The sequence below is a fragment of the Scyliorhinus torazame genome, chromosome 15, assembly GCF_047496885.1.
Source record: "Scyliorhinus torazame isolate Kashiwa2021f chromosome 15, sScyTor2.1, whole genome shotgun sequence".
NCBI classification, from domain to species: Eukaryota; Metazoa; Chordata; class Chondrichthyes; order Carcharhiniformes; family Scyliorhinidae; genus Scyliorhinus; species Scyliorhinus torazame.
The window spans coordinates 153,355,743-153,376,429 of NC_092721.1; the positions used below are offsets into that span (position 1 = coordinate 153,355,743).

The 20,687-nt window shown below is 46.7% G+C and overlaps 1 protein-coding gene across 3 annotated transcripts in view; it reads left to right on the plus strand.

Annotated features, from left to right (window-relative positions):
* The window catches only part of LOC140391911 (microtubule-associated tumor suppressor candidate 2-like), a 766,862-nt gene that overhangs the window by 595,724 nt on the left and 150,451 nt on the right, over positions 1-20,687 (plus strand). For all 3 annotated transcript variants that reach the window (XM_072476954.1, XM_072476953.1, XM_072476955.1), the window contains one exon: positions 9,460-9,677. In XM_072476954.1, coding sequence (XP_072333055.1) covers positions 9,460-9,677 — 218 coding nt within the window. The remainder of the gene's footprint in view (positions 1-9,459; positions 9,678-20,687) is intronic.

Consider the following 20,687-nt stretch of genomic DNA (forward strand, 5'->3'; position numbering starts at 1 on the left):
CTCTGAATAAACAGGCTCACGATTTTGTTGCTCATGAGCATCAGCAAAGTAAGCCACAAATAGATCAGTCTGTCCTCTGGTTCAATTACTACATCATCTTGAACTTGCTCGACAGTCAAATCCTCAAGTGGCTAAGGCTTTTCTCCCTGATTTTTATTGATCGAATTTGTAGAGAGGGAATGCTCAAACCTGGTGCAGATTTGGATGTTTCCAGGCTTCTCATTTCTTGGTTTCATACAAATGAATCTGGCTACACCCTGTCCATGGTTGTAATAAGCTTTTTAAACTGGGCTGTCTGAAATTGCACAGTACTCCAATGATGGCCTATGTTAATTGCATCAATTGAAGTTTAATACTTACTGGTAGAGGCAGTGATTGGGTGGCTATTTAAGCACTTATAAAAATATTGTTATAGTGCCCCTTTAAAGGGTGGTTCTTCAGTGAATTGGGGGCCAGTTTAGCTCACTTGGCTAGCCAGCTGGTTTGTGATGCAGAGCAAGGCCAGCGGCGCGGGTTAAATTCCCATAGCGGCTGAGATTATTCATGAAGGCCTCCGGCTTGCACCTCACCTGAGGTGTATTGATCCTCAGGTCACCACCAGTCAGCTCTCCCCCTCAAAGGGTAAGCATCATATGGTCATCTGGGACTTTGTTTTCTTCATCTTTACCTTCAGTGAATTGGTTTAATCAATTATTTGTTTTGATCAAAAGAGTATCAAAAGGCACTTCATAACTAACAGAAAGCAGAGAGTGGGGATAAATGGGTGTTTCTCTGGTTGGCAAACTGTAACTAGTGGGGTCCATCAAGGATCAGTGTTGGGCCCACAGTTGTTCACAATTTACATAGATGATTTGGAGTTGGGGACCAAGTGCAATGTGGCAAAGTTTGCAGACGACACTAAGATGAGTGGTAAAGCAAAAAGTGCAGAGGATACCGGAAGTCTGCAGAAGGATTTGGATAGGTTAGGTGAATGAGCTAGGGTCTGGCAGATGGAATTCAATGTTTCCAAGCGTGAGGCTATCCATTTTGGGAGGAATAACAGCAGAATGGATTATTATTTAAACGGTAAGATGTTAAAACATGCTGCTGTGCAGAGGGACCTGGGTGTGCTGGTGCACGAGTCGCAAAAAGTTGGTGTGCAGGTGCAACAGGTGATTAAGAAGGCTAATTGAGTTTTGTCTTTCATTGCTAGAGGGATGGAGTTCAAGACTAGGGAGGTTATGCTGCAATTGTATAAGGTGTTGGTGAGGCCACATCTGGAGTATTGTGTTCAGTTTTGGTCTCCTTACCTGAGAAAGGACATATTTGCACTGGAGGGAGTGCAGAGGAGATTCACTAGGTTGATCCCAGAGTTGAGGGGATTAGATTATGACGAGAGGTTGAGTAGACTGGGACTGTACTCATTGGAGTTTAGAAGGATGTGGGGGGATCTTATTGAAACATATAAAATTATGAAGGGAATAGATAGGATAGATGCGGGCAGGTTGTTTCCACTGGTCGGGGAAAGCAGAACTAGGGGGCATAGCCTCAAAATAAGGGGAAGTAGATTTAGGACCGAGTTTAGGAGGAACTTCTTCACCCAAAGGGTTGTGAATCTCTGGAATTCCTTGCCCAGTGAAGCAGTTGAGGCTCCTTCTTTAAACGTTTTTAAGAAAAAGATAGATACCTTTCGAAAGAATAAAGGGATTTGGGGATATGGTGTACGGGCCGGAGAGTGGAGCTGAGTCCATAAAGATCAGCCATGATCTCATTAAATGGCGGAGCAGGCTCGAGGGGCCAGATGGCCTACTCCTGCTCCTAGTTCTTATGTTAAAGTTGAGTGGATACTTGTAATGTTTCACTCTAAATATATCTGTGCCAAGTGGTTTTCAGATTCTTCATTCACTAAATGGTTATTGGGAATATAACAGCTGAATAATGCCAGAAACAAATTCAATATAGTAGGCTGGATTCTCCAATTTCCAGGCTATGTCCGGAGGATCCGTGGCGTTTTAAGTCATAAAAATCGGCATCACCCCAGCACCGATCCTCCGACCGGTGAGGGGCTAGCAGCTGCACCACGTAAAACGCCCGACCTCCACGACAAAAACGGCCAGAGAATTGCCGGGTTCGTGGCCACGCATGCGCACGGCGACGACCTGCAGCAGTCGTGCCGTACAACATGGTGCCAGCCGTGCGCGGACCCGGCGTGTCCAAATAGTGTTACCAGGACACCCCCTCGCCACCCCCTGGCCATCCCCCAGCCCTCATTAAAGGCCCTGCGGTCAGCAGCATGGCTCCTGCACCCTGACTGTGGTGGCGCTGGACACAGTCCGCAGCCACCACGCCGGGTTCCCAACTGCTGAGATCACACGTCCGCCATGTGGTCGGGACCTCGGCCCATCGGGGGAAGAGCATCGGGGCAGGGCCTTCGGGTAACATCCTGAGGCCGTCCCAACGGTGTGCGACCCGCTCCTCGAGGATCCTGTTTTGGTTGGGGCGGAGCTTGTGAAAACAGGCAGCGCCCCCGATTCCATTGTTAACAGGGATTCTCCACCCGATAGCCGATTACAAAATTGCCATCGGAAAACGGAAAATCCCGCCCAATGTTTTTTGGCTTCATTCCAAATCCAAGAATATTTTTTTCCTTTTTTATCTGTAATTCCATCATTAAAATGATCTGTATGTGCACCTGTCTCCACACTCTTAGTAATTCTCTTGTTGGTGGGTATTTCACTTCACCATTCCTTCAAAAAAAAAATTTCTCATTGAACAGCTTCTGATCCATTTCTGCCGACTCTGTTGAACAATCAAAGTCTCCTTGCAATTTCCCGTATTCTCTCAGTATTGGTGCTGTGCCCACCCCTTACTTACAGGTACATGATGTGGAGATGCCGGTGTTGGACTGGGGTGAGCACAGGAAGAAGTCTTACAACACCAGGTTAAAGTCCAACAGGTTTGTTTCGATGTCACTAGCTTTCGGAGCGCTGCTCCTTCCTTAGGTGAAGGAAGGAGCACCTAAGGAAGGGTCGCCTAAGGAAGGAGCAGAGCTCCGAAAGCTAGTGACATTGAAACAAACCTGTTGGACTTTAACCTGGTACAGATACATGATATTATAAATATCATCATTATTCCTTTCTCAAGTTACTGAACAACAGATAACTTCAATATGGATGGAGGATGTGCGATTGGAAGATTGGTAGTGTTGCTGCATGGGGGATCAATCACTACTAGAGTCCAGCAGAGAGCTGTGGCTGTTTATCACCGTTATCATTTGGAGGAAGGCTTCATGAAAATTGTCCATAAATTTTTGGATAATAAAAATGCAAGCATTGGAACAGGTTATAAGAAAAACAAAACACCAGGCGGATCTAAATGTGGTGGGCCAATGAGCCCACATTTATATCTGATGTTATGCTCAAATTATTATATAAATCAAATTTAATCTAGCGTACGAAGAAAATGTGAAAAGAGATATGATGAGTTCTCAATCTGGTCCCTAGTTGCAGCTTCGTATAACATTTTAAATCAGAGGCCTTATGGGAGACACAGTCTTTTTGCTAACTGATTCTCTTAGCAGTAATAACACTAATAGTCAAAGAATGAGCCCGATCATAGAGATCATAGCAAAAACGGCAAGGTCAAGTTTCTGTAAGGTGAAAGGGAGAGATGGAGTCAAATGTACAGAAGGAAAATGATTATCATATTGAAGACTGGACAGTTGTCACAGAATCACAGGCGATGGAGAAGTTCAAATCACAGAATATTTTTTATGTGTTTTATTTTTATACTGGGAGATGGGACAAGGTAATAGGAAGCAATTAGTTGTGGCCTGGCTGTTCAATTCATTTTAGGATTCGAATAATGAATCTCTCGTGTATAATTATGCAGTCAGCTTTAATTGTTACATCTTTGAAGCACACTTCCTTTAAGCTACAGTGATGGTGACACAATAGCATACCTTTGTTGCCTAAGGTAGTTAGGGCTCACTACTCAGGAAGTACAGGTATTAGCCAATTACCAAAGAGTGAAAACAAATGACCATTATTGTTCAGTACGAAACTGGATAAAAATGTAGAATTGTAGCCTATATGGGATAGAGTTTTGCGGTAACCGAGCAAGTCTACCTTTTTCACTTACGACCATTCATTGTTGTAAAGGTTTTTGATAAGTACCTGGTGGTGTTGAATGTAACACTAGTTGAAAGAAACACAAAGATGTGTAGGCCAGCTGAAAAGCCAAATGGGCCTTAACAGAGGAACGTCACCTTTCTGTGAATATTTCCATCAATTTCTTTGTGTTAAAAGGCAAAAATCACAAACCACAGGAATCACAAAATGTGACCATTTTTCAAAAGGCATGTTTACAAGATCAGACAAGGTACTTAGGAATGGGGAAGATCATCTTATTTCATCCATCCAGAGTACCTTCCATTTGCCCTTGCTGCTTCTAATTTTTTCTTCAACAATTCAGAGTTAGCACCATCACCATTTTTCCCAGATATCCATTTGAAGTATTGATTCACCATTTGCATGTAAAGAGCTCCTAAGTTCACTGTACCTATGTAGAATGCCCTGATATCAATCCTATAGTTACATTTTCCCAGTATGAACAGGTGTTTCCCTCTCCTATTCTAAGTAGTGTTCCAGATTAACTTCTCCACACCATTTGCTACCTTACATCTCGCAGATACCAACTTTGCAGGCTGACAATCAATAATCTATCCAGCCGTTCCTTATAATTCAGCCCTCTGACAAACTAAGGGCCTGATCTTATCTCTGCAGAAGTGAATGGGTTTTGACTTGAGTTCAAATCCAGGAATCAGCCACATGGCTCTTCTTCACAGTGCGTCAAGCTTTAGAATCTTTCCTTTGCTTTTCAGTGAGAAAATGTGGGCATAACACTCAATGTGCTCCAATGAGAGCAACTTCCTCTCTCTTATATTCTACTGTTTTTGGCTTTGTAGTTCAATTTTCTCTTGGCTTTTTGAATGCTATTCTGAGTTAGCTGGATATGTTGTGCCTAAATGGTGAGGCCCAATGCACCCCAATTATTGGACTAATGGTCTAATTTACATTGAGATGGGGTGCTATCAAGAGCAACAGATGGCTCAATTGATGGAGGATGTAGCAGTCATGCATTACATTTGTCAACACTGATCTTAGGCCATCTGGATGCACTAAATTTATGGTGATTTATTAACTTTTCCTGACCTACACAACATTCTTACACTCTGTTCACAGTGGGTTGACCTGTTGGCCTACAGCAAGCCCCTAGTGCTATTTCCACTGGAGATGTCTACCCACAATTGTTCTTTCTGCAGCTTACTCACTTTCAGAGAAAAACATCACCCCCAATATCAGTTCGAAATGAGATGTGTTATTGATGTAGATGCCTATTATTATTTTTTAAATATATATATTTATTCAAATTTTCAGCGATTTTCAACAAAACACTCCAACCAGGAAAAAAAAGAATAAAGCACAAAACAAGCAAAAGTTGTACATGAGATTTCCAACAAAATACAATAACCCCCATTTAACAAATAAACACGCCAGTAAGGAAAACGCCCCACTCTAACCTAAACAAAACAGAACCCCCCCCCCCCCCCCCCCCCCCCCCCGGGTTGCTGCTGCTGCTGACCTCCACCTAACGTTCCGCGAGAAAGTCTAGGAACGGTTGCCACCGCCTGGAGAACCCCTGCACAGACCCTCGTAAGGCAAACTTTATCCTTTCCAGCTTGATGAACCCTGCCATATCGTTAATCCAAGCTTCCACTCTTGGGGGTTTTGCATCTCGCCACATTAGTAGGATCCTCCACCGGGCTACCAGGGACGCAAAGGCCAGAACACCGGCCTCTTTCGGCTCCTGCACTCCCAGCTCGTCCGATACCCCAAACAATGCTATCCCCCAGCTCGGCTTGACCCGGGTGTTCACCACTTTGGACATAGTCCTCGCAAAACCCCTCCAGAACCCCTCCAGCGCCGGGCATGTCCAGAACATGTGGGCGTGATTTGCTGGGCTCCCCGAGCACCTCACACATCTGTCCTCCACCCCAAAAAACCTACTTATCCTCACCCCTGTGATATGGGCCGTATGGACAACTTTGAACTGTATTAGGCTGAGCCTGGTGCAAGAGGAGGAAGAATTAACCCTACTCAGGGCATCAGCCCACAGATCTTCATCCAGCTCCTCCTCCCACTTACCCTTTAACTCCTCCACCGAGACCTCCTCCGCCTCCTGCAGTTCCTGATAGATCGCTGAGACCTTGCCTTCTCTGACCCATACACCCAAAATCACCCTGTCCTGAATCCTTCGTGCTGGGAGCAGCAGAAATTCTCTCACATGCCGTCTCACAAAAGCCCTCACTTGCATTCCCAGGAGGTAACCCAGATTTCTCCGCTAGCGCCCCTAGGCTCGCAAAAGTCCCATCGATGAATAGGTCCCCCATTCTTTTAATCCCAGCCCGCTGCCAGCTCCGAAATCCCCCATCCATCCTTTCCGGAACAAACCTGTGGTTCTCTCGTATCGGGGACTAAACCGGTGGTTCTCTCGTATCGGGGACCAGACCGAGGCCCCCACCTCGCCCCTATGTCGCCTCCACTTCTCCCCAGATCTTCAGAGTCGCCGCCACCACCGGACACGTGGTGTACCTTGTCGGCGGAAGCAGCAACGGTGCCGTCACCAGCGCCCCCAGACTCGTACCCACACAAGACGCCACTCTTTCCTCTTCCACGCCTCCCCCTCTCCCTCCATTACCCACTTACCGATCATCGCCACGTTAGCTGCCCAATAATAGCCACATAGATTTGGCAGCGCCAGCCCCCCCCCCCCCCCCCCCCCCGTTCCTGCTACGCTCCAACAACACCCTCTGCACCCTCAGGGTCTTCTTCGCCCATACGAATCCCATAATACTCCTGCTTACCCGTTTTAAAAAAAAGCCTTGGGGATTAGGATGGGAAGGCACTGGAACACAAACAGGAACCTTGGGAGGACCGTCATCTTGACCGACTGCACCCTACTCGCCAGGGAGAGTGGCAGCATATCCCATCTCTTGAAGTCCTCCTCCATCTGTTCCACCAACCGTGTCAAATTGAGCTTGTGCAGGGCCCCCCAGCTCCTAGCTACCTGGATCCCCAGGTATCGGAAGCTCCTCTCCGCCCTCTTCAGCGGTAGCTCGTCTATCCCCCTTTCCCTGGTGCCCCGCATGCACCACAAAGAGCTCACTCTTCCCTACGTTGAGCTTATAGCCCGAGAAGTCTCCAAAAGAAGGATCCGCATAACCTCCGTCATCCCCTCCACTGGGTCTGCAACATATAACAACAGTTCATCAGCATATAACGACACCCGGTGTCGTCATTCCCCCCCCCCCCCCCCTCCTAACCACCACCGGACCAATCCCCTCCAGTTCCTAGACTCCCTCAGTCCCATGGCCAGCGCCTCCATTGTCAGTGCAAACAACAAGGGGGATAAGGGACACCCCTGCCTCGTCCCGCGGTACAACCTAAAGTACTCCGACCACCGCCGGTTCGTAGCCACACTCGCCACTGGGGCCCTATATAACAGCCTGACCCATCTTATGAACCCTTACCCGAACCCAAACCTCCCAAGCACTTCCCAGTGATACTCCCACTCCACCCGATCAAAGGCCTTCTCCGCGTCCATAGCCGCCACTACCTCCACTTCCCCCTCCACTGAGGGCATCATGATCACATTTAAGAGCCTCCGCACATTCATGTTTAACTGCCTGCCCGTCACAAACCCCGTCTGGTCCTCATGGATCACCCCTGGGACACAGGCCTCAATCCTCGTAGCCAGCACCTTCACCAACAACTTAGCGTCTACATTGAGGAGCGAAATCGGCCTATACGACCCACATTGCAATGGATCCTAATCCCGCTTCAAAATCAACAAGATCAGTGCCCGGGACATTGTCGGGACAGGGTCCCCTCCTCCTTCGCCTCATTGATGCCAATTATTGTTGGAAAGGTTTTCTGTTCGACAGATTTTGAACTTTTATAACCATGTCACTTAATTACCGCCTACAAACAAAAAAAGGATTGATATGTGCATCTAAAACCAATTTTATTTGCCTGAACTAGTGGTCCTAATGAGCGAATGGGCACATTTAAATCAATGTGAGTACAAATCCGAGCAATCCATTTTATTCTTAAACAAAATTTGAAAGGGGAAGTCTTTCTCTGATTTTGGATCAACCTAAACTAGATATGAACACACACTGAGGTAAGGGCGGCACGGTGGTTAGCACTGCTGCCTCACAGCGGCAGGGATCTGGGTTCAATTCCAGCCTCGGGTGACTGCATGGAGTTTGTCCGTTCTCCCCGTGTCTGCGTAGGTTTCCTCCGGGTGCTCCGATTTCCTCCCACTGTCCAAAGAAGTGCAAGGTAGGTGGAATGGTTATGCTAAATTGCCCGCAGTGTCCAAAAGGTTAGGTGGGGTTATGGGCTTCAGGGATTCGATGGGAGAGTGGGCCTTGGTAGGGTGCTCGTTCGGAGGGTCAGTGTAGACTCAATGAGCCGAATGGCCTCCTTCTGCACTGTAGGAATTCTATGATTCTGTTCTATGTCATGTGGGCTTACAGTGCCTGTTTCTTGGATTAACCATTGATTTCCACGAGTAAAGCATCACTTAATTGTCATACAAAGAAAATACGCTTTATTATCACTTAGCTAAAACATGCAGAGCCGTTTCTCATTTTGGAGTCCTACAGTTGGTGTACAATCCTGATTTGCGTATTTTTGCAAGTGCCTGAGACAATGTGGCATCCGGCTGATGTCCGGCCCATTACAGGCATGATAGAATGTAATGCAAAGTTCAGAGACTCAGCACTCGGACTGTAGCACTGAGTTGAATTTCATCTGTGGAGTGTTGTGATTTTCACCAGGTGGTACAATAACCCCTGTTCAAAAAATGAGAAGCACCAGACTTTAAGATGAGGAATGTAACTTCATCATCCGCAAATAGATTCTGAGAAGAATTTATAGAGGATACAGTTTACACTGTCAGATATCTGAGGTAATGGAGGATTTGAAGTCATTGACTCTTCTTTTCACTTTGTACGGTTTACTTTGGATGATGTGTATGCCTATTCATGAGCTCAATCTTCCCTGAATAACTAATCTTGTGGGTACTGCAGTTAAATCACATTCTTACCTCAGCCAGTTTATTTGCTGTACCTTGCTCAGCTGGTGACTTGTGTGCTGTGTAGTCTTAACAGACTATGACCAATAAAATCAATTACATCCTCTGTTAAAACGACTTCAGTTTTAATGACCACTGACATTTAATCTTACCTAATTGGATGTAATTATTAACAAAGCATTGTCTGTGCAATGCTGGTGGTGCAGAATTTTTTTAAAAAGGTGATTATGCTTAAAAGCATTAGTTACGGGCTTGATTTTTAAACTTGATGAAAACCTTTGCCAGGAGTCTCTAATATTTGCTTTATTTCTCCCCAAGGGCTAAGCAAGCTAAGGAGTGCTGCAGGTGGAACGAGAAATGGATTTTCAGCCAAGCCTGACCTCCAGTCTCGAGAGACCGAGCGCCAAACTGTGCAGAGACTCAAGGACAAATGTAAGAAGCAAACCAAACAGCTACAAGCTCTCCACGAACAATTAAAAAGAGCAAGCCTTGGCATTGAGGTTCTTGCTGTGACGACACAACATTTCCATCATAAAGTGAGTCCATCCTTATGATAAGCACGCTGTTTATTTGGCTTCTCAAGGATATTGTCAAACATCATTAATTTCTTTCATTAACTGAACCCTAGTTTACAACTGTTTTTATCTTTTATACTGATGAAGTCACTGATTTAGTAACCGTATTATGCCAAAACCTTGTGCCAGTTTGGACTCTATATTGGCAGAATCTATATTAATTGTAATCAATAAGGCTAGTTTAGTTGTCAAACAAGCTGACAGTACTGACCTCCGCATGAGTCAATGTTCATTTGCTTTCCATTTTTCTATGATTTGAATTTATATTACTCTGTTTTGGTGCTGGAATGACAAATTCAAAACAAAATAAAGGGGGGAAAATGGGATTGCATCCAAATTGGAGCATCTAGCAGAGGCGGCAGATGAGGATTCTGGGAGATGTCAATTCAGTCACATCAACTACAGTGGGTTGCCAAAGAAGAAAAAAAAATGGTTTTAGAAAAGGGAGGGGGGGGGGGGGGGTGCGGTGGCGGCACAGTGGTTAGTACTGCTGCCTCACAGCTCAAGAGACCGGAGTTCAATTCCAGCCTCAGGTGACTGACTGTGTGGAGTTTGCACTTTCTCCCATGTCTGTGTGGGTTTCCTCCGGGTGCTCTGGCTTCCCCCCACAGTCTAAAGATGTGCAGGTTAGGTGGATTGGCCACACTAAATTACCCCTTAGTGTCCAAAAAGGTTAGATGGGGTTACTGGGTTATGGGGATCGGGTGGAGGTGTGGGCTTAAGTAGGGTGCTCTTTCAAGGGCTGGTGCAGACTCGATGGGCCAAATGGCCTCCTGCACAGTAAGTTTGATGATTCTATGATTACAATCAGATATAATGGTTATTATCCTCTATTGAATTCTCTATTACCTCCATTCTATGAAGTTGCATGGAGTTAGTGCCATTAATACTAAATTTGTTGTAAATTTTTAGTTGATTTGCAATAAAAGTGCAGTACAAAAAATTGCTTCTACTTTTGCACGTTTCAAAGTGGCTGTGAATCAGGGCTCATGGGTGAGATTTTTCAACTCCGTATAACCCATTGACTTGCACAGTTTTAAAAAAAATCAGGCCCATTAAATCCTTGCAAATCTACTTTCAGTTTTTCTATGATTTTAATTTCTATTTTGTTTTGGTGCTGGAATTCCAAATTCCAAATAAAATAAAGTAAGAAAAATTGGATTGCACCCAAATTGGAGCACCATCCTGGTGCAGTGTGTTGTGCATGCGGCTAATGAGGCCGGAGGCAGGGCCTTGGGAAATTCTGCCTCCACCATAATGTAAGTAAATGGAACATTAATTACTATTCAGGTAGCAGCCTTCAACATCTCTTTAAAGGAAGCTGGTTTGGTTGTGAAGCACCTGAAAATACTGACCTCTGCATTCACTTGCCGAGGGCCTGGTTTAGCACAGGGCTAAACAGCTGGCTTTGAAAGCAGACCAAGGCAGGCCAGCAGCACGGTTCAATTCCCGTAACAGCCTCCCCGAACAGGCGCCTGAATGTGGCGACCAGGGGCTTTTCACAGTAACTTCATTTGAAGCCTATTTGTGACAATAAGCGATTTTCATTTCATTTCATTTCACTTTAGAATTTTAGAACAGGCGTCACAAAAAGGCATTATGTCCCTGATATTAATGTACAAAGGTTTGAGGCCTGTTTTGGGTGAGTTCCCTGGGTGCCTGGACAGAAAGGTTGACCAATATGACGGTGTATATACACTTCAGCTGTAGAATGTTTGCACATGCAGCACTTGCATGTTTACTTCAGTCGCTGAAGGTAAGCATGCAGGTGCAGCAGGTGGTAAAGAAGGTTAATGGTATGTTGGCCTTCATTGCGGAGGTTTCGAGTACAGAAGTAGGGATGTGTTGCTGCAACTATACGTTGGTGAGGTCACACCTATAATATTGTGTGCAGTTTTGGTCTCCTTTTCTGAGGAAGGATGTTTACTAGACTGATTCCAGGGATGGCAGAACTGTCATATGAGGAGAGATTGACTAGGTTAGGATTGTACTCGCTGGAGTTCAGAAGAATGAGGGGGATCTCATAGAGACTTATAAAATTCTAGCAAGACTAAACAGGGCAGATACAGGGAAGATGTTCCCAATGATGGGTGTGTCCAGAACCAGGGGTCACAGTCTGAGGATTCAGGGTAAACCATTTTGGACAGAGATGAGGAGACATTTCTTCACCCAAAGAGTGGTGACCCTGTGGAATTCATCACCACAGGAAGTAGTTGATGCTAAAATATTTAATATATTCAAGAGGCGGCTAGATATAGCACTTAGAGAGAATGAGATCAAAGGCTATGGGGAGAAAGCAGGATTAGGCTATTGAGTTGGATGATCAGCCATGATCGTGATAAATGGCGGAGCAGTCTTGAAGGGCCAAAAGACCTCTTCCTGCTTATATCATCTATGTATGTATCTGCCGTATTAGATGCTCAGGTGCCTGTTTTATGCTGGGAAAATGAACAGCACCAACTAATTTCTAGGGTAAAAGGCCTTCTTTAATTGATGTGGAGATGCCGGCGTTGGACTGGGCTGAGCACAGTAAGAAGTTTTACAACACCAGGTTAAAGTCCAACAGGTTTGTTTCGATGTCACTAGCTTCCGGAGCGCTGCTCCTTCCTCAGGTGACTGAAGAGGTATGTTCCAGAAACATATATAGACAGATTCAAAGATGCCAGGCAATGCTTGGAATGCGAGCATGAGCAGGTGATTAAATCTTTACAGATCCAGAGATGGGGTAACCCCAGGTTAAAGAGGTGTGAATTGTGTCAAGCCAGGACAGTTGGTAGGATTTCGCAGGCCAGATGGTGGTGGATGAATGTAATGCGACATGAATCCCAGGTCCCGGTTGAGGCCGCACTCATGTGTGCGGAACTTGGCTATAAGTTTCTGCTCGGCGATTCTGCGTTGTCGCGCGTCCTGAAGGCCGGCTTGGAGAACGCTTACCCGGAGATCAGAGGCTGAATGCCCTTGACTGCTGAAGTGTTCCCCGACTGGAAGGGAACATTCCTGCCTGGTGATTGTTGCGCGATGTCCGTTCATTCGTTGTCGCAGCGTCTGCATGGTCTCGCCAATGTACCACACTTCGGGACATCCTTTCTTGCAGCGTATGAGGTAGACAGCGTTGGCTGAGTCGCACGCCAGCTCTACAGCAGACGACGCAACCTGGAAACCAAGATAGAGGCCATATTCTCAACTTGCGCTCAGGACGCAGCAGACCAGCTGCGGAACACCGCCAAACAGATGAGACAACAATACTATGCCACCTATATGCACACCAAGAACAGAAAGCTTGAGAAACTCGGCATCACCACCAGCAGCAATCAAGCCACCCCCGGTGCCACAGTAGAAAACAATACAGGGAAATCTATTGTCAACTTGTCAGACTACACCCTTCAACCAGACGAAATCGAAGTCCTCAGCAGAGGGCTCAATTTCTGCAGCACCACCAAAATGGACCCCATCAGTCTTGCGGCAGACACGGAGGAATTCATCAGGCGAATGAGGCTCCGTGAATTCTTCCACAGACCCCAAGAGGCCAACAGCGAACCCAAGCAGACTATCAATGAACCAGAACAGCAGACCGAGAGATCTGCGGTGCGGCAACCGAAGAGGAAAGAGTCGAATTGGACCCCTCCGGAAGGCCGCTGCCCTAGACTCAACATGTATGCTCAAGCTGTCAGGAGTCGCGTCAATGCCGGATTCATCAGTCGCATTCACAAGACAGCCCCGAACGTCGCACAAGCACAACGCAATGCCATCCGCGCTCTCAAGACCAACCGCAGCATCGTCATCAAACCAGCAGACAAAGGAGGGGCCACTGTCGTACTGAACAGAACGGACTACTGCAAAGAAGTATACCGACAACTGAACAACCAAGAACACTACAGACAGTTACCCGCAGATCCGACCAAGGAACACATCCGCCAACTTAACAGACTGATCAAGACCTTGGATCCAGATCTTCAGAGCACCCTACGTGCTCTCATCCCACGTACTCCCCGCATTGGAGATCTCTACTGCCTCCCGAAAATACAAGGCCAACACACCAGGCCGCCCTATCATTTCAGGCAATGGGACCTTGTGTGAGAACCTCTCTGGCTATATTGAGGGCATCTTGAAACCCATCGTACAAGGTACGCCCAGCTTCTGTCGCGACACGACAGACTTCCTACAGAAACTCAGCAACCATGGACCAGTTGAACAAGGAACATTCCTCGTCACAATGGACGTCTCGGCACTCTATACCAGCATCCCCCATGACGATGGCATTGCTGCAACAGCCTCAGTACTCAACACCGACAACTGCCAATCTCCAGACGCAATTCTGCAACTCATCCACTTCATTCTGGATCACAACGTCTTCACCTTCGACAACAAGTTCTTCATCCAGACACACGGAACAGCCATGGGGACCAAATTCGCACCCCAATACGCCAACATCTTCATGCACCAGTTTGAATAAGACCTACTCGCTGCACAGGACCTTCAACCGACGTTATACACCAGATACATCGATGACATTTTTTTTCCTTTGGACCCACGGCGAAGAATCACTGAAACAACTACACGATGACATCAATAAGTTCCATCAGACTCACCATGGAATACTCTCCAAAATCAGTTGCATTCTTGGACACACTCGTCTCCATCAAGGACGGTCACCTCAGCACTTCGCTTTACCGCAATCCCACGAATAACCTCACGATGCTCCACTTCTCCAGCTTCCACCCTAAACACATTAAAGAAGCCATCCCCTATGGACAAGCTCTCCGTATATACAGGATCTGCTCAGAATTGGAGGAGCGTAACAGACGTCGAAAGATCCCTCGTACGAACGGGATATGGCGCTCGACTCATCGATCGACAGTTCCAACACGCCACAGCAAAAAACCGCACCGACCTCCTCCGAAGACAAACATGGGACACAACCGACAAAATACCCTTCGTCATCCAGTACTTTCCCGGAGCGGAGAAACTACGACATCTTCTTCACAGCCTTCAACACGTCATCGATGAAGATGAACATCTTGCCAAGGTCATCCCCACACCCCCACTACTTGCCTTCAAACAACCGCGCAACCTCAAACAAACCATTGTTTGCAGCAAACTACCCAGCCTTCAAAACAGTGACCACGACACCACACATCCCTGCCATGGCAATCTCTGCAAGACGTGCCAGATCATCGACATGGATACCACCATTACACGTGAGAACACCACCCACCAGGTACGCGGTACATACTCGTGCGACTCGGCCAACGTTGTCTACCTCATACGCTGCAAGAAAGGATGTCCCGAAGAGTGGTACATTGGCGAGACCATGCAGATGCTGTGACAACGAATGAACGGACATCGTGCGACAATCACCAGGCAGGAATGTTCCCTTCCAGTCGGGGAACACTTCAGCAGTCAAGGGCATTCAGCCTCTGATCTCCGGGTAAGCGTTCGCCAAGGCGGCCTTCAGGACCCGCGACAACGCAGAATCGCCGAGCAGAAACTTATAGCCAAGTTCCGCACACATGAGTGCGGCCTCAACCGGGACCTGGGATTCATGTCGCATTACATTCATCCCCCACCATCTGGCCTGCGAAATCCTACCAACTGTCCTGGCTTGAGACAATTCACACCTCTTTAACCTGGGGTTACCCCATCTCTGGATCTGTAAAGATTTAATCACCTGCTAATGCTCGCATTCCAAGCATTGCCTGGCATCTTTGAATCTGTCTATATATGTTTCTGGAACATACCTCTTCATTCACCTGAGGAAGGAGCAGCGCTCCGAAAGCTAGTGACATCGAAACAAACCTGTTGGACTTTAACCTGGTGTTGTAAAACTTCTTACTGTTCTTTAATTGAGGGATTGGCATTTTGTACTTTGTGCTGCACCAGAGAACTTTGTTCACTAGTTGCTCTTACACACACTTGCTGGACAAATGGCTGTAAAGTTGTGCAGGACCAATTGTTAAATTTCTGATGTGCATTCCTGGTAGATGAGGCAGTCTTCAAAGTTGGCAGAGCTACAGACCCTGTTGAAAAATATGCATTGTGTCATCTTTAATCAAACAGCACTTTGCCAATTCTGTTTCTTCCACAGCCCCATTCTAATTAAGTTTGAACTGATATATTGTGAATTACCGAGTTTAAAGTAAATAGGAGTGACAGAGGCTACAGACAGTATCCACTAATTAGAGATTGCCCAATAATTCCACTCTGAGCATGTTATTATTTGAACACCGTTTTAAAATATCTGTTTTGTTGAACGGTTTTGAAAGGTTTGTGCTGTCAGTTTACTTAAATGAGAAGCAACAATTAAAAACTGAAAAACTACATTCTAAGAAACAAGGGACAGTATTTGATGCTCTCATCTGTGGCAAATTTGGTGATGGGGGCATTTATTGTTTATTATTTTAATGATAAAATCTGTCATGTATCAAGGTACAGTGAAAAGTATTATTCTGTGTACAGACCTGACAGAGCACTCCTTACATACAAACATAAATACGATGTGGAGATGCCGGCGTTGGACTGGGGTGAGCACAGTACGAAGTCTTACAACACCAGGTTAAAGTCCAACAGGTTTGTTTCGATGCCACTAGCTTTCGGAGCGCTGCTCCTTCCTCAGGTGAATGAAGAGGTCTGTTCCAGAAACACATATATAGACAGATTCAAAGATGCCAAACAATGCTTGGAATGCGAGCATTAGCAGGTGATTAAATCTTTACAGATCCAGAGATGGGGTAACCCCAGGTTAAAGAGGTGTGAATTGTGTCAAGCCAGGACAGTTGGTAGGATTTCGCAGGCCAGATGGTGGGGGATGAATGTAATGCAACATGAATCCCAGGTCCCGGTTGAGGCCGCACTCATGTGTGCGGAACTTGGCTATAAGTTTCTGCTCGGCGATTCTGCGTTGTCGCGGGTCCTGAAGGCCGCCTTGGAGAACGCTTACCCGGAGATCAGAGGCTGAATGCCCTTGACTGCTGAAGTGTTCCCCGACTGGAAGGGAACATTCCTGCCTGGCAACTGCGCGATGTCCGTTCATCCGTTGTCACAGCGTCTGCATGGTCTCGCCAATGTACCACGCTTCGGGACATCCTTTCCTTCAGGGTATGAGGTAGACAACGTTGGCCGAGTCTCACTAGTATGTACCACGTACCATGTGGGTGGTGTTCTCACGTGTAATAGTGGTATCCATGTCGATGATCTGGCACGTCTTGCAGAGATTGCCATGGCAGGATTGTGTGGTGCCGTGGTCACTGTTCTGAAGACTGGGTAGTTTGCTGCAAACAATGGTTTGTTTGAGGTTGCGCAGTTGTTTGAAGGCAAGTAGTGGGGGTGTGGGGATGACCTTGGCAAGATGTTAATCGTCATCAATGACGTGTTGACGGCTGTGAAGAAGATGACGTAGTTTCTCTGCTCCGGGGAAGTACTGGACGACGAAGGGTATTCTGTCGGTTGAGTCCCATGTTTGTCTTCTGAGGAGGTCGGTGCGGTTTTTTGCTGTGGTGTGTTGGAACTGTCGATCGATGAGTCGAGCGCCATATCCCGTTCGTACGAGGGCATCTTTCAACGTCTGTAGATGTCTGTTACGCTCCTCCTTGTCTGAGCAGATCCTGTGTATACGGAGAGCTTGTCCATAGGGGATGGCTTCTTTAATGTGTTTAGGGTGGAAGCTGGAGAAGTGGAGCATCGTGAGGTCATCCGTGGGTTTGCGGTAAAGCGAAGTGCTGAGGTGACCGTCCTTGATGGAGACGAGTGTCCAAGAATGCAACTGATTTTGGAGAGTAGTCCATGGTGAGTCTGATGGTTGGATGGAACTTATTAATGTCATCGTGTAGTTGTTTCAGTGATTCTTCGCCGTGGGTCCAAAGGAAAAAAATGTCATCGATGTATCTGGTGTATAACGTCAGTTGAAGGTCCTGTGCGGTGAGTAGGTCCTGTTCAAACATGTGCATGAAGATGTTGGCGTATTGGGGTGCGAATGTGGTCCCCATGGCTGTTCCGTGCGTCTGGATGAAGAACTTCTTGTCGAAGGTGAAGACTTTGTGATCCAGAATGAAGCGGATGAGTTGCAGTATTGTGTCTGGAGATTAGCAGTTGTTGGTGTTGAGTACTGAGGCTGTTGCAGCAATGCCGCCGTCATGGGGGATGCTGGTGTAGAGTGCCGAGACGTCCATTGTGACGAGGAATGTTCCTGGTTCAACTGGTCCATGGTTGCTGAGTTTCTGTAGGAAGTCTGTCGTGTCGCGACAGAAGCTGGGCGTACCTTGTACGATGGGTTTCAAGATGCCCTCGATATAGCCAGAGAGGTTCTCACACAAGGTCCCATTGCCTGAAACGATAGGGCGGCCTGGTGTGTTGGCCTTGTATTTTCGGGAGGCAGTAGAGATCTCCAATGCGGGGAGTACGTGGGATGAGAGCACGTAGGATGCTCTGAAGATCTGGATCCAAGGTCTTGATCAGTCTGTTAAGTTGGCGGATGTGTTCCTTGGTCGGATCTGCGGGTAACTGTCTGTAGTGTTCTTGGTTGTTCAGTTGTCAGTATACTTCTTTGCAGTAGTCCGTTCTGTTCAGTACGACAGTGGCCCCTCCTTTGTCTGCTGGTTTGATGACGATGCTGCGGTTGGTCTTGAGAGCGCGGATGGCATTGCGTTGTGCTTGGGTGACGTTCGGGACGGTCTTGTGAATGCGACTGATGAATCTGGCATTGACGTGACTCCTGACGGCTTGAGCATACATGTCGAGTCTAAGGCAGCGGCCTTCCGGAGGGGTCCAATTCGACTCTTTTTCCTCTTCGGTTGCCGCACCGCAGATACATAAATACAACATACAAAAAATAAAAATAATTACAACTGTAAAAAAGGAAAAATACGTTAAAAGATCAGTTTCGTATAGAGGCGGGCCACTCTAGAGTCTAGTAGCATCAGGAAAAAAGTTTTTTTTTTTTTTTTTTGAATATGCTAAAACAACTTCTCAAGCTTTTGTATCTTCTGCCCGATGTAAGAAATTGGAGAAAAGAATAACCAGGATGGAAGGGGTCTCAGATGGGGGGGTGGCCGGTGGGGACACTGCCTTCTTCCAACTATTGTCTCAGCGATGTCTGTGATGGGAAGACCTTTGGACTGCCTTCCAGCCCTGCGGCCAATTGAGGCCTTTAATTTGGCAATTAATGCCTACTTAAGAGTCTCGTCCTGTCGTCCCTGGTAATAACCCAGCAGCAGATGAGCGATTCAGTACGCAGGCAGCCCAAAATTCAAACCTGCCCGGATTACATTCAGGCCCCTGGAATTATTTGCTCATTCAAAGGCACTCGAAGAACAATATAGCACAGAGCCTAATTGATGATAATTTCATAATCTTTATTAGTGTCACAAGTAGGTTTACATTAACACTGCAATGCAGTTACTATGAAAAACCCCTAGTCGCCACATTCCGGCGCCTGTTTGGGTACACAGAGGGAGAATTCAGAATATCCAATTCACCTCACGAGTCTTTCGGGACTCGTGGGAGGAAACCGGAGCGCCCAGAGGAAACCCACGCAGACAAGGGGAGAAGGTGCAGACAGTGACCCAAGCCGGGAATTGAACCCGGGTCCCTGGCGCCGTGAAGCAACAGTGCTAACCACTGTGCTACCGTGCCAAGCACATTGCCTAATTTAAACAATAATGATAATTTAAACAATGATACAGTTGTAAGAAACCAGGGGCCTGTTCAGAGTCGCCAGCTTGACCGTGCTGCTGATTCCCCCCACCCCCGCCAACCCCTCCCCCTGCAACTCCAACCCTGTGATACTCCTCCTGCCAACCTTTTACCTGGGTTCTTCAGGTGGGTGTAGTATCACCAGAAGCCACCACCTCCCCAGTGGCACTGCCGAGCAATGAAAAGCTGCCGGTCTTTGATTAGCTGGCAGCTCTTGGTGGGCAGGACCTCGATCCCTGTGGTCCTTGATCCTGGGAAGGGCTCGCTACTGCCCAGTTAAATGTTTGATTGGCAAAAGATGTAATGGACCTCCTCGAAATAGGGTGCCGTGGGGCCCTCACTATCTCTCCAGCTGGCAAGCGAGACCCACATCGCCCCTATGAAATACTGTCTGAGAACCGCATTGGTGTGCTAGCAATATGGTTGAGTTCTATAATATTTCTTTCACAAATCTTGGCATTGATTCTTGATGAAGTAATTTCTCTTCACTACTTGAGCTTATCTTTGTAGCTGCAAGTCCGAATGAGATCAGCTGCAATTTTCAGAAATATTCACAATGTACAATTTCACTCTATTTTTGATTAGTATCACCAGATCTCTAAATTAATTTGTGCTTAACCTGATGAGGATTGATGAGGATGTCTCAATTTTGCATTTGCTTTGGATGTTTTTTAATGAGACTCTTTTGCATCCTGAACAGGATAGATCACTTCATGGTTTTGGTTACATTTTTGATTGAATTAGCAATTTGATATGAAAATTAAATGGAATGCATATCTGTCATGATACCAAGGCTCAAGCAGTCATGAATTAAAATCTCAGCATACTTGTCAGAAAATTTGCTGTTCAATCCTACTGCACTGGTCCTGTGTTTGAACTAGCACAGCTTGCAGGAGAATGCTGGCTTTGTTTGATTGATAACTTAATCTGGGGCACAATCCTACGATCATACAATGGCTGTTTTGCAGGGTGGCCTTCCTCCCGCCTGCCCCTAACCAGGAGGGTGGGGTGGGGGAGGTGCATGAAGCCTCGGTAACCTGAGCATCCTCACTCTGATTAAGGCCCTTAAGCGCTATTAAGGCCCTTAAGCGCTATTACATATGGGGTACCCCTCCAAGGTCTGCTCCCCGTGGATGCAGCTTCCCCACCAGTCTCCATCAAGACTTCAACTCCCTTATCCCCAACCACACCGCCAAACCTTCACCCCAGAGACCTCACCTCCTTTCCCTGCCATCAGACTACCCTCACCTACCTGCTCCAATCCAATCAGATTGTCCATCAGCT